The sequence below is a fragment of the Rhinolophus hipposideros genome, assembly GCF_964194185.1.
Source record: "Rhinolophus hipposideros genome assembly, chromosome: 22".
Classification (NCBI taxonomy): Eukaryota; Metazoa; Chordata; class Mammalia; order Chiroptera; family Rhinolophidae; genus Rhinolophus; species Rhinolophus hipposideros.
In genome coordinates, this window is record NC_138068.1 from 19312879 (window position 1) to 19337452 (window position 24574).

Consider the following 24574-nt stretch of genomic DNA (forward strand, 5'->3'; position numbering starts at 1 on the left):
AAATCCCACCTTGTGGGTCCTATTTCCATCCAGATCAGGTTACTCAACCTTGGTACTACTGATATTTGGGGCCAGATAATTCTTTGTTATGGGGGTTGTCCTGTGATTGTAGGTTGTTTAGCAGCACCCCTGGCCTCTACCCAGCAGATGCCAGTAGCACCCCTCAGTGTGTCACCCAAAAATGTCTCCAGATATTGCTAAATGTTCCCTGGGGGGCAAAACACACACACACACACACACACACACACACACACACACACACACACACACGTTAAGAACCACTGATACAGATGAAACACAGTTTACTCCCAGGCAGCACAGAGGCTGGCTCTGTATTTATGGGAGAGAAAGATACAGATCCAGGGCGTGTGGGGACCCAATGTTTGCAAACCAAATCCTATTGCAAAACACCAAGTGTGACAGATAGCTTAAGGAAACCTGGGAAAATTCAGGGAAGGAGTAACAAAGCTCCTGGAAGGAATTGCCTTTGGCAAGACAGGAGTCTGAAGAGGGTTGAAGAATTGCTTTTCACTGCATAACATTTTGTATAATTTAATGAAGAAATAGTATTAGTATTTGAAATTACAGGGAAGTGCTCGGGATTTAAGTTTTAAAAAGTATTTAGAATGGGATGTACAAGGTAACTTCAACTCTGGAAAAAATACTTGGACGTGGGAGAACTCTGGAAGGAAATGCACCAAATGATTACCCGTGGTTCTTGCTTGTGAAATTTTGAGCAATAAAGAAAGGCAGTCTGGTGTGAGTTGCTTAGTGGAATAAAAAGGAAAGCGCTGCTGCATGCACCTCAGGTAGTCCAAGGGGTGAGTTTGAGTTTTCCATGGATAACTTTTAATATTAATATTTTTGCATTTCTTTTTATGAAGACCTCCTTTCTTTGGCAAATAACAATAGTTTTCCATTTGTGGAAGTAATATAGTTTCTTTTTTAAATACATTTTTTTTTCACAATTTAAAGAAAAATGGTAAGTCAGTAACAGGCCAGGAGATACGGCAACACGTGTGAAGGCAGTGGGCAAAGGCTGGAGTTGAGGGTGTCTGTATACATTATCCACTAGGCTCCCATGGAGCGGGGTTGCAGGAAGAGCCCGAGGTAGGTGCTCTTGTTTCAGGGAGGAGAGACTCTGCTGTGCCTCCACACACCGAGCCCGTGTCCCAGGGCACCCCCGCGTGCTTACTATTCCTTCCGCCTAGAAGGCTCTTGCCCAAGTTCTTCACCTTCCTGGATATTTCTTTTCATTCAGCTCACAAATATAACCTCCCTAGGGAGCCTGTAATTGGCCACCTTATTGAAGATGGTCTTCTTCAGTGACCATACCCCCATGTGCATTTCCTTCCTGGTGCCCATGCCTCACTCGGGTATTGTCTCTGTCTGCCTGTTGTGTTGTCTGTTTCCTCCACTAGCCTCTGGGTTCCTGGAGGACAGGGACTTCGTCTTATTTGCTGTTGCACTTGCAAAGCCTAATGCAAGGACTGGACCACACTGGGAGCTACAAACATTTGTTTAATGAAAGTGTTCTAGGTTGGGATCTCTGCACTCCAGTTTCAGCCCTACTCGAAATACGAACTTGTACTGGTAGTCAAGGGAGAGAGAGAGAGAGAGAGAGAGAGAGAGAGAGAGAGAGAGAGAGAGAGAGAGAGAGAGAAGGAGAGAGAAAGGGTGGGGGGAGAGAGATGTGCGCCAAGCCAGTTGTGGTTCAGCATCAAACACATTTATTTCACTTTTATTGAGTATACAAGAACAGAGAGCACACGCATACAGCACGGAGCACTGAGGTGGGGGAGCGTGGGGACCAGAGAGGAGAGAGGGGTGTGAGTAAAAAGGAACAGGACAGCATCGCAGTTGGTTGGTAAGGAACTTTTGGAAAAAAAAAATTGGAGTGATGTTGCTCATGCAGTTTCAGGCCAGTCTTGGAATGTGCTTGCAGGATTCAAAGACTGAGACAGGTCCTGGCACTTCCTGTACCCTCAGATTGAAAAGATTCTGAGAAAGCAAAATAAAATGAAAATCTGTAGGATGGCAGAGGGGGGAAAAGACCCTGGAGAGCATCTGGTTTATCTTCTTCATTTCACAAGTGGGGAAACTGAGGCCCCAGATGGGGCACAGGACTAGCTCAATGTCACAGGGTGAGTTAGGGGCTAAGCCAGAATGGCCGCCCAGAACTCTTGACTGCCCTCTGGGACTTTTTCCGCTATGCTACATGGGCTCCTGGGTGGAAAGGCAGCACAGAAAGGATGAGAAATATAAAAAAAAAGTAGGTTGAAGACAGATAAGACCAATGTCTATATTCCATGAAGAGGAGGATGGGGAGAAACAGTGTCCTAGATTTCAGTTTTGCAGCTCCCCTCCTCCCTGGTGGCGCTGCCTGCCTCTCCATGGAGGGAAAGTCAGAGCATCTGTGGGACGGAGATCGCCACCAACCCTGGCTGGCCCAGGAGCTACGCCGGGTCACTTCATCCCTGCACTGAAGCCACACACCCTGGGTCTGCAGGCAGGTGTAGAACCCAGAAAAAAATATTCTCCCTCTGAAGGATATCCAGTGTGTTCAGATGCCTGGTTCCAGCAAAGACAGGGGTGCCTGAGCCAAATTCTGGGTAGCCCAGAGAGGGTGAAGCCACTCCGGCTCTTGACCCTCAGAAAGAGTGGAAGCTCTCAGGTTGAGAAGGGCAGGAAGGAGGTTCTGTGGCTTCTTTACCAGGATTGTGAAAAGAACCTGCTGCATAGAAAGTGTGCTGTCACATTTGGGGGGAGTTGGAGTTGGAGAGGACGACCGACCTGCTGCGGGTGGCGGTGGGGTTGGGGGTATGCGGAGACTCTGCCATCTGATGCCCAGGTTCAGGGCTCTCCGCCCTCTCCATCCCATGGGGCCCACAGACGCACACTATTCTTGTCCTGCCTCAGGTGAGCACCAGCTAAACAGCTAAGCATACAGAGCCTCTGGATTACTGATAAGCAAGCCTGCGCCCTCTAGAGGACATCCCTGGGCAATGTCCCAGGATTGCGAGAGAAGGTGGAAATGCGCTCAGAGGGGGCAGCCATGGTTGGAAATGTAAGGCTTGCTGAGGGGACTTCCCAGGGCCCTCCCTCCCCCGACCCCCACTCTCTCCTTTAGTCCAAGAATAGTGCCTGGCATCAGTAGGTACTCAATAGTTGTTGAATGACTTTATTGACTGCTTTAGAAGCAGGACTGGGGAGGTGAGATGGGACTGAGAAATTAAAACGCAGTGGGGACATACTTGCTCACAGGAGACCCACTGAGCTCAGGGCAGCAGCCTGTGGCAGGAAAGCCTGCGAAAGCCCCTGTGCCGGAGAGCAATGCCAAGCCTTTCATAGGGTGTTTCCAAGGGTTTCTGTGATCTCGAGGCAATTTCTAGGACTCCGAGGGCACAGACTCGGAGCTCAGGTGCTGATTGAAGGGGAGGTCTCCAAAGCCAGGGTCTTCTACACCGACAGAGACTGTGAGCAGCATCACCTTTCATCCACAGCTTGTTCTGGGGGAGGTGAAGCCCCACTTTTGACCTGTTAGGGTTTACCCTGTGTTCACGGTCTCTACCATGGCTGCTTTGGCCCAGGAAGAAGAGAATGATTCAGACAGAATACAGGCGTGCTAAAGGAAAAAAGCTGGGGATTTTCAGACATCCAGGTTACAGCCACCATCCGCTACAGTGGCCGCGGCATCGCCACCCTTGGGATGGGGAGTTCGCTATCACAATTCGGTCAGGGAAAGGCAAGACATGTGGCAAACAAAATAGACAACTGAAAACTGAGGCAAGCCCCCTAGGGAGGTAGGGGGATTGAGCCAGGGGACCTCTGCAGCAAAATCCTAACTCTGGACCCCACACCTGAGCACAGACCAGGCCCTGGTTGCTACTGCCCAGGTGGAAAAGGCATCTTGGACTACATCTATGTTGCTTCCTTCTTGCCAAACCCCTGCCTCTCCATTTGGGGACCCCACTCCTCCCCACCAATCAACCAAGGACGAACACCACACACTGTATTACTACACTGAACCGTCAGCTCCTACTGTGAGCAACTCACAGCCAGAAGCTAGGTCTCCTTGGCTGGGCCGACTCAGTGAGATCTAGGAACCTTGGGATACATCAATCACAGATAATTATAATTTTAAAATGTCAGCTTCATACTTACCAGCACTGTTTATTTTAGTATTTGTTTCCCGTTATATGTAATATACATAACTTAAAAGCACATCCATACAAATCTCCTACAAGCTGCACTTTCATAATGAGAACCCAGAACTTGTCTTCCTGTGGCTTGGTTTTCTGTTCTTGCTTTCTTTTCTTTTTCTCGTTTCAAATGAGAGTCATCTGCAGTGGCCCTCAGCGGGACCAGGACACAGAGGGCGTGGGGTGCAGGGTCGGGAGAGAGGGAGGAAAGAGCCGAGACAGAAATGACAAGACTTCTGAATGGGGGATAGGGGAGGTGGAAGAAAGGAAAGTGGATTTTGCAGCCCAGTGTCATGACCCAAAATATAATAGTCCAGTGTTCCTCCTCCTTTCCAAGTAGGGAATTCACTTTCTCGGAAAACGGTTGACGGTGCGTGTCTTGCTGCTGCAACTTATCTTGCTTTGCTGCAAAAGAGTTTTTTCCTTTGCACTTGAGTGGGCAACAGATGCTGGAGAAGAACAAATGGAATGTCCACCCACCAGATGTAATGTGCAGAACCAGGGTCATACTGTACTTCTACAATCATCGTGGTCTGGCTTGCTTTTGCCGTTTCGTTGGGCTTCGAAGGGGGGGAGCAATGGATTATTGTCATTATAATGATTTTTCCTGAAAAATCCCACCAATTCTTCAATTTGTCTGCAAAGGAAATGTAGGTGTTCAGATGTTGGTTGTTGCTGTTTGGTCGACTGCTCGGCCAGCCCCGGCAGCAGTGCAAGGACGCAGTGTTTCCTGTATATATATCTATATCTCTATATATCTATATATATATATGCTTCTTCTTTCCCAGTCTCTCATCAGTGACAGTACGTCGCAGCTGGGATGTTGGTGTTGAGTCGGAGAATCCAGAATGAAGGCCCCTTCTTAACGGTTCTCTGGCTTGGGTTGGACCAGAAACGCTAGCATCTCTTCACAGAGGTCAGGAGTCCTGAAGCCAGAGTCGTGGGGGGAAAGGGACACAAAGGAAGGAGGAGGACAAGAAAAGTTAGTAACGTTGTCAGCCATCTTTAAATACATGGCAAGAGGCTGTTTCAACGAGTCTTTATCACGTGTCCTTTACTACGGCTCAGGAAGACAGCGTGACTTGTCTAAAGCCACTCAGCTTGTAAGTGGCAGCTGAGATCTGAACCCACATCTAGCTGATCTAGCCAAAGCCCATGTGTATTTGCTTGTGTGTTTCTAGGGAGGTGGTTTCTTTTCTTTTGGCCTGAAAATGTGTTCAAGTTTCCTTTAACACTGAGAAGCTAAAATCACACTCGTTGCATTTTTTTCTTCCAACCTTCTCTCAGTTCTAAGAAATGTCTAGTCGTGATTGTAGACTTTCTTTTCTTGTTTGTTTTTCCTTTCAGTTCTCCATGAGCCTGCTGTGTCCTGGGGATTAATCCCCAGAGAACAATGTTTAAATAAAGAAACTGGAGCCTGGATCCCAACTCAGGTTCGACTCCAAAACTTAGTGGTTAAGGGGTGTGGGCTCTGCAATCCTGAATCCTGAATTCAAATCCCACTCCATGGCCTACTAGCTCTGTAATCATGGGCAAGTTTCTTAACCTCTTTATACCTCAGTTGTTCCCTCTGTAAGATGGGTCCTGCCTTATGCAGTTATAGGGATTTAAAACAAGGATCAACATAAGTGCTAAATAAATACTGGCTGTTCTTGTTATTACAATTGTTGTTAATTAATTAATTTAAAATTTTTACAAATCTTCAGTTAGTGGTTTTATATATATTTAAAGGAGGGTGCAGCTCACAGTAGCCCATGTGGGGATCGAACCAGAAACCTTGGTGTTATTAGCACCACGCTCTAACCAACTGAGCTAACTGGCCACCCCCTGTCGTTGTTAATTTAACTACATACTATTCTCATATTCTTGAGGTCAAGAGCTGTCTCTTCCTTATCATGTCTTTCCAGTGCCCAACACTAGGCCTAGCACATAGCAACTACCGAAAACTATTCAACAGGTGGCATATTCTTCCTGCCTTTTATCACTCACATCTGGCCAAATGCTAATAAAGTCATATAAGATCGTTTGACAGATGGGGAAACTGAGGCCCAGGTTCAATGACTTAGCAAGTTGGTTAGAACCCAAGGCTCCTGCTTTGGAACAAGTCAATGATTTTTCCCCCATTTAATTAACATTTTGAAGGTAAGGAAGCTCTAGGAAGCTGGGTGAATGCTACCCTCCTGCTGGAAGGGTTTGGAAGACAGGTCCTGCCTGAAGGAGGTGGGCCAGTGGGAGATGATGGAACAGAAACCACACATCTGGCCCGTGAAGCTGCAGAGAAAAGACTCGGTGTGAGATGACCGTGCCTTCCACACTCACAGCAAGAACTTCCAGGAGGAAGGACTTCCAGAAGGAAGGCTGAATCAACTGGGGTAGGGACACATGTTTCTGGAGGATCCAGGGAGGGAAGAGAAGAGGAAGACCGGTAAGATGGACACCCACATGGAAACGCGTCTTGTGCACCAGGCTGGTGGCGGAGGTTTGTGGTCTGACTTACTCAGGACTCTCATCATCCCTAAACACGGCAAAAGCCCGGGGACACGGACGCAGGTTCACATGGCAGACCATCCTCTGTACGTGAGACCCCGCCCTGGTTGTCACCGCTATGGACTTCATGTTTATGTCCCCCCCACCCCAATTCACAGGTTGAAGCTCTAATTCTCAAGGTGATGGCATTTGGAGGTGAGGCCTTAGGTCGTAAGGGCAGAACCCTCATAAATGGGATTAGTGCCCTGATGAGAAGAGACGTAAGAGAGATGATCTCTTTCTCTGCTCTCGGCCACGTGAGGACATACAGAGAAGACGGCTGTCTGCAAACCAGGAAGTGGGCTCTCACCAGGAGCTGAACTGGCCAGCACCTTCGTCTTGGGCTTCTGAGCCCCTATAACTCTGAGAAGTACATGTATGTTATTTAGGCCCCCCAGCCTATGGTCTTGTGTTGTAGCAGCCTGAACTAAGACAGTCACAGATGTTGTTTAATTATGACAGCAGCTCCAATGTACAGATCAACTCCATTAACTCAGATGAGGAAACTGAGCCCCAGGGAGGTTCCTCTGGGCACACGGCTAGCAAGGTGTTTCTGGCTCCAAAGCCTGGGTGTATTCTTTCTGCTCAATCCTGCTACTTCTTGGGGAGTTCCGTCTTCTAGGAGTAGGCTGCACTTTAAGTTTGCTCATTGACTCACAAAGTTCCTGTCCCATAGCTCAGAGTAAACAGGATTCTGGGTATAAGGGATATCTTCAAAAGCCCACAAACATTTCAGAAAGACAAGTGACATCTCAAGAATATCATATTATAATGTATTCTTCTTGGTTTATTACAGCAGCCTGAATGTACAGCACTTTGGTAAGCTACTGTGAGTTAATAATCACAATTAGCTTTTATTGAGCACTTACTAAGTGCCAGGCACTGTGCTAACTATTGTATACGTATGAAGGAAACAGAGACTGAAAAGTCAGTGTGGTGAGGAGGTTAAGGCCATAGGGCGGATCTGGAGTCTAACAGAGGAGGTTTGACTCTCTAATTAACCCATCATGCTCTAAGACCTAATGTCTCAGAGTCTCAGTGTCCTCATTTGTCAAACGAATGAGCAGATAACAGTACTTATGCTGACTGCATAGCCTGGTGCCTGAAACAGCGTAAGCACTCCATAAATTACAGCAATTGTTACTATTGGGACTATCACTGCCACTTGGCTGATGAAGAAACACGGATGAGAAGGTTAAAGAACTTGCTCGAAGTCATGCAGCTAATAATAGGCGCAACTAAGATTTGAATCCAGCTCTTCCTCGAGGTACCATGATGCATCCATCCATTAAACCAGTGCTTTTCAAGCACTTTCAAAAGGAGTTTTCTAATTCAGAGCAGATGTCTCCCCCAGAATTAGTGAGTCTGACTATGTTAAAAGTCAGAGGTGGTTCCTACTTGGTGATAACGAAGGTAAAGAATGTGGGAGGAAAAAGTAAGGGAGCAACTTCTGCCTCTCCAGGGCAACACAAACAAGGTGACCTTAATGGAAGGATCCGAAAGAGAGAGAGAGAGAGAGAGAGAGAGAGAGAGAGAGAGAGAGCATGGTGGTACGTGGGACGATGGCATCAAAGAAAGAACTAAAAGAGGGGCAAGAAAGAAGGAATGAAACAGCCGAGGGAGCAGTGAGGTGGGCAGATGGGAAAGACTGCATGGTGCCGGGTGGGCTGGTGTGGAGCCTGCGACAAGAGCTCTGAATGGCCAGGAAAGACGGGAAAGCAGGAGCCTGGGGGAGTGGCTGGTTATGGCCCAGGAAGATGAGGAGTGAGACAGGGAAGGGGGAAGATATGACAAATACATAACAGACACTCTAGGAAAGTAAATGAAAAGCCAGAGGACTATAACTGGATGGGGGCTTGCTCCAAACTGACCCAGGGTCACACAGCCAGTCAGCGGAATGGCTGGGACTGGAGCCAGGTCCCTGGATTCCCAGCACAGAGTTCTTTGCATCAGTAGCCCCTCTACCTGGCCTGCGCATGGGCTTACGAAGGACCCGGTATAACTAAATCCCCAGGTCCCGGCCCAGTGCTTCTAAATCAGACTTTATGGCACGAGTTCTCTACTACCTGTATCCCCAGGTGATACTGCCAGCTCGGCATCAGCTTGGCAAGTGACCTACACTCTACCACTCTGAGGTCTGGAGGACAAAAAGCAAGAATAATTGGACAACTGAGGACACAGAAGTGACAGTCACTTGCATGAAAGTCTGAGGGAAACTGGAAAACAGGCTCCGCCCATGACCACCTGAAGACCAACACTGTCCAATAGATATCGAGTGAGAGCCACATATGGAATTTTTAATTTTCTAGATAACAGATTTTTAGACAATTTTTTAAAAATTTTCAGATATTTCTAGTTTTCTAAAATTTTTAGATAAATAAAATATTGTAACTTCTATTAAAAACAGTATAAAAAGGTGAAATTAGTTTTAATAATATATTTTACTTAACCCAGCATATCCATTATCATTTCAACATGTGATCAAAATGAAAATTGAGATATTTTAATTTTTTTCATATTAAATCTTCAAAATCCTGCATCTATTATATTTTCCCCTTACAGCACATCTCGTTTTGGATTAGCCAATTTCAAGTGCTCAATAGCCTAGGTTTGTGGCTCCTACACTGCAAGCACAGAAAAACCATTTCCATCATTCCAGAAGGTTCTATTGGACAGCACAGTCTAGACCAGGGTTTAGCATTCTTTCAAAGTGGAAGGAAAATGTTGCAGTGCTTTTTCTGACACAAAATGGGTGGTAAACAAAGGAATAGAAAGACATACTCTTGTATCTTTCTAGAAGGTATTGCATTCATTCATTAGGGGAGAGGGCAAAAGGAGACCTGTTGTTTGTGAGGGTCTTTGAGACAGATTTTTGTTTCCATTGTGGTATAACGTGAAATGTGTCAAGTGCACAAATCTAAGTGTAGAGCTCGACAAATTTTTATACAGTGGTACCTCGGTTTTTTAACGTAATCTGTTCCGGAAGACTGTTTGAGTTCTGAAACATTCGAAAACTGAGGCACGGTTTCCCCACAGAAAGTAATGCAAAATGGATTAATCCGTTCCAGACTTTTAAAATCAAAAAAGACTTTTAAAATCAAAAATGCCTAAAACTGAAAATTTAGCATGAATTTTACTATCTAATGATACCATAGATCCATAAAATTTACGGCGTTCGTAAACTGAAATGTTTGTCAACGGAGACGTTCGAAAACCAAGGTACCGCTGTGTATGTGTAAAACCATGTAACCCACCCAGTTCAAGATGCTGATATTTCCAGCACCCCAGAAGGTTCCCCTGTAACTCTGCACTATCAACATAACATCCTAGAAGTAACCACTATTCTGATTTTTATCATCGTTGGTTAGTTTCGACTGTTTCTGAACTTCCTATGAATGGATTCAAACAGTATGTACCTTCTGTGTCTGACTTATTTCGGTGAACTCAATGTCTGTGAGATTTTGTTTTATAGGTCTGATGAATGTCAGTAAATTTCCAGAGGGACCAGAAGAACTCCTCGAATTTATACCAATGACAGCCCTATCTGCTATCCATCTCTCATTTCTCTTATTCACCAAAGTCCTGATGGCCCAGAAGGAGACAAAAACATGGGGGCACCTAGGATTCTGGCCCCAGGTGCCAGAGAAGTCAAGGGTTTGCAATCCAGCAAGACAGATGGGACCAAGGGCTCTGGTCATCACAACCCCTGCCCCCTTAGCAACATCCAGTGACCTGTGATGGAGACAGAAACTCTGGGATAGGAATGCCCCCTACCAGGCACTGGGCTTGGTAGGACTTTTTCTGATTTCAAACTGCTAGGCAGTGGCCAGAGAGGTTCCGCTTGCTTCCATCTGTCCCACTTCAGTACCCACTGTCAATCCTTCTCACCTTTTCTTACCACTTCTAGATTCACTTTTCTGGATCTGGGGCCTGAAACCCCAGAGAAGCCAAGGAACGAGGCTTCTTCTCCACTGTGATTTGTTGTATCTGATGGAGGGGTCAAAGTTGTGCCAGGCACGTGATGGGTTCTTAGATGGAAATGACCCTTCGAGGACCTTACCACACTTCCCTCCTCCTCTCATGGCTGCTGGAGCCTCACCTGTGATTTCTTGTCCCTCTCCTCTGGGGATGGGTCTGTTTCTCTGTATACGACAGCTTTGGTTACCAGCATGTCCGGATGCTGCAGTTTGGCCTCCTTAATGGCCAAAGCCAGGGCCTGGTGGAAAAGAAGAGCAAAGTGAGGAAACACAGAATATCAAATATGGAATAGACCATGGACACCAACAAGCAGCTCAGTGCACAGCTGGGGAAACAGAGGCCCAAGAGTTAAAGGGAAAGACTAGAGCTTGGGTCTTCTGGCTCCTCCTAGCTTCCATTCAATGCCCCTTCCTTCAGGGCCCCTTGTCTACACAAGGTCAGCAGGAAGTGGACATCTTCTGAGCCCACAAGGGCAGCCATCCATGGGTAACTAAATATGGTGGGGACTGGGGACTGGGCATTGCTGCTGTGAATACTACTTCTTATCTCCATACCTGGTCTTGATCAACATCTTCATCCCCAGTAATAATGATTCGCTTCTCGATCCTCGTCTCAGAAAACCCTCCTTTCACAGTCTGCAGTGGGAGAGGAAGGCAAGGTCAGCCGTAGGTGCTCCTGGGGCAGCAGCTGCCACAGGGGAGCTAACCAAAGTCCCTCCAGGGCACAGCTGGAAGCAGCAGTCACCTTCTCTCCTAGCTCCCTCAGGGTTTTCCTTTTCTGGTTTTGGGACTTCAGACTACAGATCTTGCCTGAGGGCCACCACTGTTCCAACTACCAAACTGCCCCCTCTAGGTCTGCCAAGCCCAGATCACATGCTGCCTGTCTCCCTGGTTGGTAATCCTTCTGCCTTCCTGCCTCGGTACTTCCTGAGCACCACGTTCATCTCTCTCTCACGGTTCTGGGACTCTCTGCCCTGTGCTGACCTTGGGTGTGGGACCTGGACTTGCTCAGTAGGCTGGAGCTCTTGAAGGCAGAGGCTATCTTTTGTTCATTGCACTATCCCCTCGTCCCCCACTCCTCTGTCCAACCTGACCAGGGCAGGTGCTAAATGCCGATTTGTTGAATGAACACATGAATGAAATGTGAATGGTGACGAGGTTCTACCTTCCAACAACACTAGAAGAGAAATTTCGTGGATGATACTGATTACCACCACTGTTTTGGGAAGAGGCGGATTTGGGTGTGAGTTTAGAAGTAGAAATGGGGCTAATTGCTTGGCATATTGAAGGAGGATGGTGGATGAGGGAAATCCTAGCTGGAGTCAGGAGTGGAAAGAAAAAAGAGGAGGTTCCCAGTTGGCAGGGCCAGGAGGGCCTTGGGGAAGAAAAGTTTTCTGAGCTGTATGCAGTGGGGTGTGTGACGGAAAACCTTCCCATAAAGCTTTCAGTGAAGTCAACATTGCTCACTAATGCTTTTGGTGACAGCGGGTCCTCTCTGGGGACTGTGCAGAAGTGCTGAGTCCTACATAGGAGGGGGCAGGGGCTAAGATTGTGTTGTAAAGGGCGAATGCCACCTTCCAGACTTCTTTGGATGGCTCAGCAGAACCTACAGCTCAACGGGGCTCCCTGGCCTCTCTCCTTCAAGCCTCCATCTCCCTCTGGCCACTGCAGCATGGATGTGCCAGCCTGTCCTCAGCCCTGTTTCCTTGGCTGAGTCACGGCTGATACATCAGGAATGCTGTCCTTCCTCGGCCCTTCCTCTTCCTTCCCCAACTCTGTCCCCCACCCTGGTCCAGGCCCTCTATCCCTTGTCTATCTATAACTTACTCTCTCCTTTCTCCCATCTACCTGCACTTCCTGGGGGACCCAATCTCCTCTCCTTAAACCTCTTTTCACTGGGTCACTCCCCAGTTAAGACGGCTCGATGGCTTTCCAATGGCTCTCAGACTCAGGCCACATTTGTCTTGGAATGTGTCTTATTTGTCTCTATTCTGCTTCCCCTGGCCCCAGTGCAACCTGATTTCCCACAGATACATGTCTACATGCTGCTTCTCCTTGGCGGAGACCACTGCTCCCATGTCCCACTACATGCATCGCTTACAGCCCCTCAAGCAGCCCCTGTACAGAGGTCAGCGTAAGGTGGACGCTCACTAACATTTGCTCAGTGAACAAAGAAGCAAACACATGCTGTTTCTGCTCTCATCTTATGCATTGTGTAGAATGTCTGCCTTTGCCTTCTCCTTCCTTTCAAGTCCTACCTGCTTTCCAAGACCCTGCACAAACCCCACTTTTTCCAGAAGACTATTCCTCACACGTTGAGCCTTCCTTACATTACCCCCCTCGAAATCCCTCCAGCACTTAAGGTCTATAAGGTGCAAACGTCAGTGGTTCACAATTCTGTCCAAGGAGATGGCCTCATCCCCCAAGCCTGGCTGTCAACGCTGAAGGGTAGGTCCGTGCGTAGGACAACCCGTATCAGCACAAAGCGCACAGCACTCCAGGAACTGGGAACACCAAGGGTCTTCTCTGTCCATGTTATAAGGCAGAGCAATGGCAATGACCTTCCCGAGCCCCACAGCCAGGCTGGGGGCAGGTGACACCCTGCTGCTACTCACTTTGGTAACATGGGTGGTGGTGGAGGTGGAGAGGGTTTCCGCAGTGGCGCCGTAGGTGCTGGTGAGGACATCTTTCCCGATGATCTGCAGAATATAACCACCCCCACCCCGGGGTCAGGTGAGGATGCTGGGCTCTGCGGGGTGGAGGCGGGGTGGGGTACACCAAGGGACGAGTAGGGGTCCCATGAAGGTGAAGTTTGGAAGCCAAGATGCTACAAGCCATTGAATCTAAGAATTTAGGAATACTGGAATCTTCAGAATGCTAGACCCATGAAATTCTCAAAGCCTGGAATCTAAGATTCCTAGAACCTGAGATTCCTAAGGCCCAGAATCTTAAGAAGACCTGGCTTCTTAGAAGAATGAACCGAGGGATCCAAGGGAAACCTGTTGGTTCCCCACCCAGTCAGAGCTGAGAACACGCTCTCTATGGAGCTAAATAATGACAATGACAGATCAGGAGGACGCAGGAGCTGCAAGAGACCTCAAAGGGGGCAGACTCGGGCTCACGGGGCAACCACTAACAGAGCCAGGTCCAGAATCCAAGCCTCTGGACCCCTAGTCCACTGCGTCTCCTGGTCAGTAAGGAGAGCAGAGCTGTCACACCACAGGTGTTGACAAGGGGAGGAGCCACTTCACCCCCACACTACCACTGCCCTGCCGAGTGTGTGTGTGTGTGTGTATGTGTGTTTGGAGGGCAGTGGGCAAGACTGGTGGACACCAGAAACCCTGTGGGCCTCTGAAAACAATGCACTTCAAAGGGCAGCCTTCTGGGCTCCACGCTGCCCTTGCTGCGGGCTGGTGGTGGACCTGGGTCCACATTCTCCGTGTGGAGTCCCCTAGCCTGAGCTGGCCCTGCCCACTTACCGGAGAAAGAGAACGGATTTCCGTGGCCACCGTCTGTGGGCCTGGGATCATGGCAGCTGCCCCCTTCCCGGACTTGAGACTGTTCTCCTGGGAAAACAATAGTGCTCAGATGGCCAGGTCTCAGGTGGGCGGGCCCTCAGGATGGCCAGAGCACATGGCCATGCAGCTCTCATGGCCACAGGTGGAGTTGTGACATTAGAAGCAGAGAGCCGAAGGCATCATTCAATTCAGTCTCCTCTCATTTGCCACACACTCACTTATTCATTCACACACTTACACACTCGCTCGCTCACATGCTTACACACTGACTCACACACTCATTCATTCCACAAATATTTACAGAGTGCCTGGCATTAGGGACACCGTGGTGAACAAGACACAGTATTGTTTTCTGGAAGTACTAACAAAAGAGTTGAGACATTCAGGTTCTCATCCTGGCCTTGCCACATTCTAGCCACATGACCTGGGCCACAGGCACTTCCCCTCCATGGGCCTCATGGATTTACCTATAAAAAGGGACCCCTGCAATAGAGAGGTTATCTGTGTTAACCAATGTCCCACTCTGGTGGGCAATGCTGATAATGGGGGAAAATGTGCAAAAGTGGGGGCAGGAGGTATGTGGGAAATCTCTGTACCTTCCTCTCAAGTTTTTTTTCTTCCTCTCAATTTCGCTGTGAATCTAAAACTCCTCTAAAAAAATAAAGTCTTAAGTTTGTTTTTTAAAGGGACCCCTTCCCCACTCCCACAGAGACATAATGAGGATAATAGAGGAGAAAGGGCTTTGCAAACAGAAATCTATAGGATAAATATAAGAGTATAGGTTAGCTATTAATAACACAATGCTGTGTACTAGGTATTATCCTAAGGATGCATTATCTCATTTAATCCTCAGAATGAATCATTTGAATACTCTTGTTTTATTGAAGAGAAACTACAGGCCCAGAGAACGTTAAGTGGCTTGCGTAAGTCCTCCAGCAAGTTAGTGCTAGAACCTGGATTCAGATCCACGTTCATCAGACTGAAAGCCTAACACACTCCTTCAGCCACACCACTCTGCCCTCAGAATCCTTACCCTTGAGCCACTTCTCCTGGTCCTACATTGGCTTCTGACTACTAGATAATCCTGGAAGTGGCCCCAGACTTACTGGCCCATATCTAGCAAGGGGCCTACCTGACTGCCTGACTCTTACCTCCCACTTTCTGGACCATCTCAGGGCTCAGCCTTGTCTGTCCAGGGCCCAGATCTGTGTCCATTCTGCAGGTGCCCAGTAAGCTGATCCTGCTCCTGGTCTGTGCCTGGTACTAGACCTGGACCTCTGCCTGCCAGGGGATGGGTGAGGACAGAGCCTTACGCCTTTGCCCTGCCTGCTCCCCATCCTTCCTCTAGCTGAGGTCATCAGTGACCTGGCCACCTGGCCCTCCATCCACGAGCAACTTCCTCAGATGGAGTCCCAAAATATGGCAGCAGCAGCAGCAGGTCTTAAAAGGACGGCCTTCCTTCCAGGTGCAACGCTTTCTTTCTCCTGGCTCAGGAAACGGCCATGAGGCACTCTGAGTCCGCTGTCACACCAGGCCAGTCTCCTCTACAGCCTTTTCTGCCACTGCTTCCTTTTCCCCAGGCAAAGCTTCACCTCTGCCTCCGCGATGAAAACAGAGGCCACTAATGGGGACCCAGGTCGTTCAAAACAAGGCAGCATGTGTTCCATCTGTTCCCCTGGCCTTTCCTGCATCTCGGACAGTCCTCTCTCCCGCCTCAAGGAGGAGCAGCAACTCTCCTGCCCAGGGCAATGTCACCGTCTCCGCTCTGGGCCCTTCCTCCCAGGTACGCAGGGCTCTCCTCGCCATCCACCCTGGGCCAAATCAGCCACTCCAGGCTTCCTCATCAAGGCCACCGTCCCCCTAACGCTTTAGCTGTAGCCCAGATCTTTCTTGAATCCTAGACCTTTAAAACCAATTGTGTCCTAGACATTTTCCCCTGGAAACGTCCACCAGGCATCTCAGACTCAGCAGATCCAAAATGAAATCTGCAGCCTCTTCCTGCCCCGACCCAGACCTGCCACGGAATAGCACTCCCTCCAATGCTCTCAGTGCTTCTCCCACTTGAGGGGCATCCCCTGTGAAAGCACACACGCTGCCTCCGCCCTCCCCCCATGGAGTTTCTGAGTCAATAGGTCTGGGGTGGGGCCTGAAAATTTGCTTTTCTAACAGGCTTCCGGGACTGGGACCGTATTTTGAGAAGAGCTGGGCTGGGGAGCAGTGTCACCAGCCCATCGTTTCTCCTGTCACCTGAAGATTCTATCAATGACCAAAGCCTGTGCTTTCTGCCTCCAGGCACCCCTGAACCCTGTTCCTCCCTCAGCACCCGACTCCTCACGCTCTGGCCCTGCAGCAGCCCCTAAACTAGTTCCCTGCCTTCTCTTTCGGTTTCTCCTAATAGCACGTGGGCTCAGGGACATTGTCTGTCTCCTTCAGTGCTGGATTCACACAGCGTGGGTGTTCTGTAAATATGTGCTGAAGGAAGCCGGGAGGGAGGAAAGGAGGGCAGGAAAAAAAAAAAGAGAGACCCATGTCCCCGAGGGAAGAGATTTTTGCTTTAGTCGTGTTCCACACAGGTTGCTAGCGTCATCTTCCTAAAACACAGACACACATATTTTGATGACATCAAGCCCCTAGTCAAAAAAGTGATTTTCCATGATCTCCAGGACGAAGTTTGAACTTCATACGTGACCGCTGAGCCCTTCAAGCTCTGGCCCAGCCTTCCTTTCCAGCCTCTTCGCCTGCTGCCCCTCCCCCACAAACCTGACCTCTCCCTTTACTGACCAAGGGCTATGCTTCACACCTTGCCTTTGTACCTGCTGTTTCCACTGCCTGGAACACCTTCTCCCATGATTGCACCTTAAGTTATCCTTCAAGCATAGCTCCGATGTCCCTGCTTAAAACCTTCTCCGGCTCCTATGATGGCACCCATACCTCTTCACCCATACCTGTGCTCCCTACGAAAGCATATATGACACTGTTCCGTGAAGGCAGGACAAAAATAACAGCTGCACACATTACCGACCACGTCCTAGGTTGCCAAGCTCTCTTCTGAGAGCTTTGCACAGACTACCTTCCTCCTCGCATCAACCCTTTGAAGGACATGCTATTATTGCCCCTTATCCCATTTTACAGAAGTGGAAACTGAGGTCTGGAGAGGTTCAGGTAACTTGCCCAAGGAAGTCATCAAGCCAGGAAGTGGGAGAGCAGGGCCTTGTTCACCACTGTGTGCCCAGGACCTAAACCCAGGGGCACAGCACATGGCATGTGCCCATGGTTATTATTTGGACAAATGAATTCTAGCAAGCAGTATCTTTTCTTCAACTCCGTATCCCCATACTGGGCAGATAGTAGAGATTAATAAGTGTTTTTGGAACAAATGAATGGATGGGTGGATGGATGGATGGACGGATGGATGACTAAATGAATGATGAAACTGCCTGCTGACCATAGCATGAATTTAAATTTAGCCCTATACGCATCCCAATGCCACGTGGTGAAAGGTTGAGTGGAGAGGAGGAACTGAGTGACCAGGGAAAAAAGTGTGTAAGCTGGTAACTGGTTTGGGTTTATCTTAAAATCTTTGTTTACTCAAAACCTACCTGGAAGGTAGTCTAAATTAATGTAATTCTTTTCCTATGTGTATTTCAGGGGTTTGGCAAGAGAAAGCACTGGAAAACAAATTCCCAACCATTCAAGACAGATCTGGCCCAGGCACCGATACCTGCCCCTACCCCAGCCCCAGCTCCAGCCCCAGCGCCTACCCCAACCCCAGGCCCTTGCGGCCAGTGTTCACAATGGTCAGGATGAGGGAACAGAGAAGAACGGCTGAGGTGGACAGCAGGGCTCCTGGAGTCAGAATGCCTGGGTTTGACCTGGCTCTACCACTTATTGGTTGTGTGACCTTGGGTAAGTCACTTTACCTCTCTGACCTTTAGTTTCCTCATCTGTAAAGGGTAGGGACAAAAAAGAGCATTTACTTCACAGTTGTTTTTTTTTGAGGACTAATGAGATCATTGCCTGGCACCAAAACCTGTGTGCCAAATGCTATCTGTTCTGTGTCATCATTAAAGGATCTGATGTTACTGGACTCTCTCAAGAACTCGTGAACCAGACAGAATGGGGATTATTCCCATTTTACAGATGAGGACACCTGAGGCCAAGGACCTCCCCTTTATGGGTCAGACAGCAAATAGGTAGCAGAACCACAGGGTCCCGCAGGAGAAGGTCCAAAATCCTGAGCTTCCAACTTAGGTTCACCGCACGCCATCTACTGACCAAGGTAAGGAATTGGCCCAATACGTGAGAAAATGCACAGCTGCTACGGTAGGCGGCCTGGTGCTCAGGAAGGACTTTCGGGCACAATCCTCAGGCATTGCTATTAATCAAATAGTACATCCTCCCTTTATCCCAGCTGTTGCTGAGACGGTCCGGAGAACTGAGACCCAGGGATTCTACCTCCCACATTATTCAATTTGGAAAACTGAGGTCTGACTGGATTGTCCTGTGGCAACTACAGTGGCAGACAATTTGACTGTATGTCCCAGGCCTGACGCAGGGAGGCAGATGAGGGCTTCCAGAAGCAACTGGCAGTGTTAGCTCGTTATCTGGCTATTTCGGGGGTAAGGGGGCTGGTCAGAGAGGGAAGCCTCCTGGTCCTACTTACCATGGTGGTGGATATGGTCTCCGTGGTGATGGAGGGAGCAGTTGTTATGAACTCTTTCCCCATTGGGACAGTGCCGTCAACCTGCTGGCCAGAGGAGGAGTCATGAGAGAGAGAGAGAGAGAGAGAGAGAGAGAGAGCACACACCAGATACACCTGCAGTATCTGTCACCTGGGCTCATGGTATTCCTAGTTACAAAGTGACAGGCTGTGTGAATGAACATGCACTTGGTAGGGGTGGTGGCCACACAGAGACCGAATTGCAGGGGGGCCTCACAAGTCCTCCAGTTCATTTCAATTGTCTTCTTTGACAAAGGAAAAATAATCTCAGACAATTTGACCAATTCCATCCAAATTTCAATGCATGTATTCTTTAACCTGGTGACCTCATTGCTAGGAATTCACCCTTTGGATATAAACTTTCCCAAGAAGTATGAACAAAGAAGTTCACTGCCGCACTCATTATTAACTGCCAAAGACAAACAGCACAAGCCCATCAATGGGAGATCGTGTGAAAAGTTAGGGTCCACTCCTGAGTGGGACTAAGGAGTTAAGTCCATTTATGCTAGTGAGAAGCGATCACCAAGAAAATTATTTTAAAAAGCTTAAGGTGTAAAAGAGAATCTCTTTTCTGTAAAATTTTCAAATATCTAGAGATATTAAGTATATATGTTGGTAAATGTAGACATATTTTTCTGGGAGGAAATCACAAGAAAAATTCCATTGTGTTCCATTTGCCTTTCCTAACTGTGAACATTTTGCTGTTGTCTAGACGTCAAGTAAGGGTTACTGAACTGTGGAATTTGGGGCCATTTTTAGTTTTCTTTATATTTCTCTATGTAAAAACAGTTGTTTCAGTTACACACGTTACTGAAACAAAACAAACCAGAGAGGGAGCATGTGCCTGAGTTCACACAACTCATCACAACTCTAGGGTCTCGACTGCACTAGCAGCTTCATAAACCCCTATGCATGTTATAAAAGTGGGAGGAAAAAAATCTGGAAACGAGCGAGTTGCCCACGTTGCGTTGGTTCACATCTTCTTTTAGTCTTTGAGACAAAGACTGGTCTCCAGAGCAAGAAAGCCCCCAGCACAACAACTCTTTTGGCCAGGAAGAACCAAGACCCACAATCTTAATTTTCAAAATTTAAAAACCACAAAAGGAACTTAGGAAATGCACTATAAGTCGTACACCTATGTCAATTCATGATAGCCTTCTCCAAGGTACTAAGTATGTTCCATCTTGCTAAAACAAATGATTTGGGGTTTTTGTTTTTTCAGTTTGTTCATCTCGCCAATCTGATGTGGAACCCCCATGCATAAACCAATGGGAGCCATCGGACTGAAGCTGGATGGGGTTTTTATCCCTTCTCTCCCCAAGCAGCCCCTGGGGTACTTGGGGTACAGGAAACCCCTCCAAGTCCTTCAAACAATCTAAAGCCACGGCTCTAATCCACTAGCCACTAGTCCCTATAAAAACTCCCAGCAGAACAGGGGAGACACAATCATCCCCATTTTACAGATGGGGAAGTTGAGGTCTTACTAGGCGTAGTCTGCCCAGGACAAGAACCCATTCTACTGCCCACTTCTAGAGCTCAGAGAGGACAATGAAGCTCTGAGGAGTATCAGGGTTAAAACAGGGGCTCTGGGGAAGCCAAAGGTTGACCAAGGGGCTTGTCCATGGGGGAATCCCATCCCCAAACGCTTAATACCTGTGCTCTGGAAGGGTACACTGGAAGGCTCAGGTTACCTGGGTATCCACAGTGGTGACTCTGGTCTGCAGCACAGCCTCTGGCTCAATCTTCTTCCTGATGGCCAGGCTGCTGACAGTCATGGTTTCCGTTTTCACGGGCTGTAGGGAGATGAGGGAGAATACTTCATAACTCAAGCTCAGGCATGACTCCTGCTCACAAGCAGCTGTGGTGTCGGGTCAGCAGGTTGTCTCCCACACCTGCAGCTGGCCAAGTCTCCAGAAGGGTACGCAGGTCAGGGCAAAAGAAGAGGCATGGTGTAAGGGTCACAGACGAACAGCCCCAGAGGAGAGCCAGAACGGCCAGCAGCACCCAGCCAGGCCTGCCCATGACCCTGCACACACAAGCTCGTGGGTGCTACATGCTGTTTCTAGATTGCCATCAACAGAACATCTACTATTCAGTGAGTATTCTCTGAGTTGGGCCCCACGCTAAGTGCTTTCCATCTACACATAATGTCACTGAATCGTGAATAACTCCAACGGTTATGCCACCACCTCCCAGCTGCTTCAGGAGAACTGTTCTTTAGAGCGCAGTCACACACCCTGGAGGCCCACAGGGGCCAGGCAGCAGATACAAACAAGTGAAGTGGGCTTGCTGAGGACTGGGGTAAATTGGAGAGAACATGGGGGTTCACTCAGGTTTGGCCAAATCTGGCCATAGCTTCAGTGACAGAATCATCCGATCTTTTTAAAATGATATTAAAAAAAAACACACCCTGGATTTTATATTCGATGTCCTGATTTTAAATCAAGGTCCAAGGAAACACCTCTGCTGGCCAGACCTGGCCACGAGCCCCAGTTTACAACCTCTTCTCTAGAAGGCTTAAGCAAAACGATCAGTTTTCTGAGTCCTCCATTGAGCCTACTTCATAGCAACGCACACAGCAGGTATTAACATATGTGAGCTGAATGAATGAATGAATGAATGAATGCTAGCTTGTCATCTGGTTGGGAGGGTGGTAAGAGGGCATTCTAATAGATGGTTGTAACCTGGAGATCTCGCCATTCATTTAATTAATCATCTGTTAGTGCCCGGCATGTGCAGGCTTAGAGGCACTGCCATCTGGTAGGAGAGCAGACCTGTCAGCCACGAGCCTGACTACTTGGGCTACTGCCAAGGGCAGAAGCATGACCGAGCACGGGGGCTGTGGAGGGGATAATATTTCTGCCCAGGGCAGTCAGGAAAGGGTTTGCTCGGGAAGGGACCTCTAAACTCTGTCCTGGAATATGACGTGTTTGCAAGGCAGAGAAAGGCAGGATAAACCTTCTACCCAGAGGGTACAGTATGGTGTGAAAGCCCAGAGTGGATGAGCTCATGTTTCAACGCCTGGAAGATGGGGAATGGGGAGTGTGGAAGGAGGTAGGCTGGGGCTGGAAGAGATGAGGGAGCAAAGAAATAACATGAACAAAGAACCTCTGAAGGGAGGACACAGGGTGGAGAGGCCCAGACACAGTCTAGCCTTGTGTCTCCCTCAGTCACGCCGTCGCCTCTTCTCTAGAAGTTTCCATGACTACCCCAGGGCCAGATGGACTCAGACTGCTGCCCCTTCCCTAGGAAGCCCAGGCCCCAGGGAGAGGAGGCCAGGCCAGGATCAGGAAAAACCACTGACTTTCAGACCGGGCCGCAGGAGCCCCCGCGAGTCCACAGCACACGCTCTCTGCAGCGCCATGCAACACGGGCAGGGAGAGGAGGATTCGAGGAAGACCAGATGGCCGGCCCTCACTTGACCTCAGGCAAGCGATGGGGTCACAGGGTTAAAAACGCCAAGGAGGGAAGGTTAGGGGTAAACCCAAGTTGGCAAACATGCGAGCACAGAACCATGCTGTTCTGCAGAGGGGCAGTCATGCAACACGAGACAGAGCTTCATTCAGGCGGAGGGACTCTGGGCTGCAGGCTGGCGACTTAAGTCTTCTCAAAGATGACCCAGGGCCCTCTGAACATGCAGTGCCCGGCGGGCCTGGTACCTCAAACTGGGGCATATCCGGGGTGGAGCAGGCCCCTCGATCCGGGCTGTCCTCGATGCCCCCGGACTCGTCATCCTGGCTGGGGCCCCTCTTGCTGAGACCCCGGGAGAACACCAGGCCCTCGGTTTCTGAGTCACTCTTGTCTCTGTCCAGCTCAGGCAGACTGCGGGAAAAGTCTTCGAAGGCGCTGCCGTGGTAGTCCCCAATGACGGTGAAGTCAACCTCCGCCTCCAGGCTGGACGTGGAGCTGACCGTGATGCTGGAGCACTTACGCTCAATCGCCAGGTGGTTGTCCTTCAGGAACACCGCGTCCCTCTCCTGGTCCAGGTCCTCGTCGCCTGTGTCACTCTCTGGGGCTCTGGGACGTGGCGGTTTGACTTTCTCCTCCAAGCCCTCCCTCAGCCCTGCTCTCTATGGCCAGATAAAAATCAAAGGAACGGGGACGTGGGGCAAGAGGGAGAGAGGGCAAGAGGGCGAGAGGGAGAGAGGGAGGGAGAGAGAGAGATATCAAGATGGTGAATGACAGAAGGCATCGTGGGGCCATGTTGATGTCCCAAATGGAAGAGCAGGTCAGGAAACAAAAAACACCCCCAGGAAAGGTTCCTTGGCATCATAACAAGCGTAAAAAAACCAAAAACTTCTCAAGAGTCGAGATGTTCCTTTTTGAGGGTCCTCTGCTGATGGCAAAGCAAGTACAAAGCAAACATCCTGCCAGTGGGTCCTGGACAGGGGGCTCCATCCAACGTTTGGATCTGAGAGCCTATCAGAAGCAGCATTGCGCACAAGGCAGGGATGGGGGCCTGGGTCCCAGGCCCATCCGCGCAGGCTGGCATCGAGACACAGAAACCAAAGAGGGAGACCCAGGGATCAAGGAAACCCAGGCGGGGAAAGGCAGAGAGGCTGGAGCCAAGAGCTTTGAGGAACAAAGAGGAAGCCATCACGGTTTGTCAATTCCACTGAGTCTCCATGGGAGGGGATCAGCATTATCTTGAGGGAGGAACAATATGGGGTGATTCCTGGGTGCTACATCCGTTCAACCCAGAGCTCCATGAGTGGGCTGGTGGGCAGGCCACGGAGTGGAGGTTCTGTTCTCATCAGTGTAATTGACAACAGCAGGCCAAGGAAATGCCGGAGGGCAACTCTTGTCTGACACATACATACCTCTCAACTGGCCTGTCAGGGATTAAACACCGCACACACATTTGGGGCCGGTTCATGACATCTCCTTTTTAAAATCAATCTAACACCCACCAAATATTTTTAAAGTACTTGGCTTCAGGTTCGAGAGATTCAGTGCACTTAAGAGATTCACTTGCTTAATAAGCGTCCATTTAGCCAGTTTCTGGAAGGCTGAGAGGTGTGAGGACACATTCCAGACAAGCCAGATTTGAGCTGCCACAAGAAGCACTGCCAGAGCAGGTGGGAATCTGAGGCAGTGATGCACCCTGGCCAGGCGAAGAGGACCGGGTCATCAGGGCACCAAGGGGGCTACAGAGACCTGAGGGCCTGAGGGGCTGGCGAATCTCAGGCGCCCCCCTTTCCCACGGGGGTTCGCTGCTAAACTGGTGACGTGCTTCTCTTCCCTGACCGCATCTCCGGATTTGTTCTGGATTAGAGAAGATAGTTAGTCTTAAGGAGGCAGAAAGAAACTTGGTACGGGGAACGACAGGGAACCGGAAGTGAAAGATGGAAACCTCTGGACTGTCAGCTTCCGCAAGGCAGGAGAACCAGGGAAGGGAAAGGAAGAAGGAAGGTCATTGGACAAGCCAGGCAAAACAAGTAGGAACCCAGCAGGTGGGGGCAGCAAGGCAAAGCAAGTGTGTAGTTTGCTGGTGGTGGTGCCATCTTCTCCACTGGGGCTATGTGACCCTCTGGGTACCAGGTCACACCAAAAGCCAAGGGTCTTTGTGACTAAGCTCACATGGGCAGAGCAGATGAACCCATCATTCTGCATGGGCATTTAGGGCGCATT

At 49.1% G+C, this 24574-nt stretch overlaps 1 protein-coding gene across 28 annotated transcripts in view; it reads right to left on the reverse strand.

Moving 5' to 3' along the window:
* Positions 1-1707: 1707 nt before the first annotated feature.
* The window catches only part of EPB41L1 (erythrocyte membrane protein band 4.1 like 1), a 119037-nt gene continuing 96170 nt past the window's right edge, over positions 1708-24574 (reverse strand). For 8 of the 28 annotated variants that reach the window (XM_081034622.1, XM_081034613.1, XM_081034636.1 and 5 more), the window contains 9 exons: positions 24101-24208; positions 22603-23013; positions 20635-20736; positions 18887-18970; positions 14185-14271; positions 13321-13404; positions 11261-11341; positions 10828-10944; positions 1708-5128 (listed from right to left, as the gene is read on the reverse strand). In XM_081034622.1, coding sequence (XP_080890748.1) covers positions 5120-5128; positions 10828-10944; positions 11261-11341; positions 13321-13404; positions 14185-14271; positions 18887-18970; positions 20635-20736; positions 22603-23013; positions 24101-24208 — 1083 coding nt within the window. In that variant the 3' untranslated portion in view covers positions 1708-5119. The remainder of the gene's footprint in view (positions 5129-10827; positions 10945-11260; positions 11342-13320; positions 13405-14184; positions 14272-18886; positions 18971-20634; positions 20737-22602; positions 23014-24100; positions 24209-24574) is intronic. The other 20 variants (XM_081034628.1, XM_081034630.1, XM_081034629.1 and 17 more) reach the window with 10 other exon arrangements.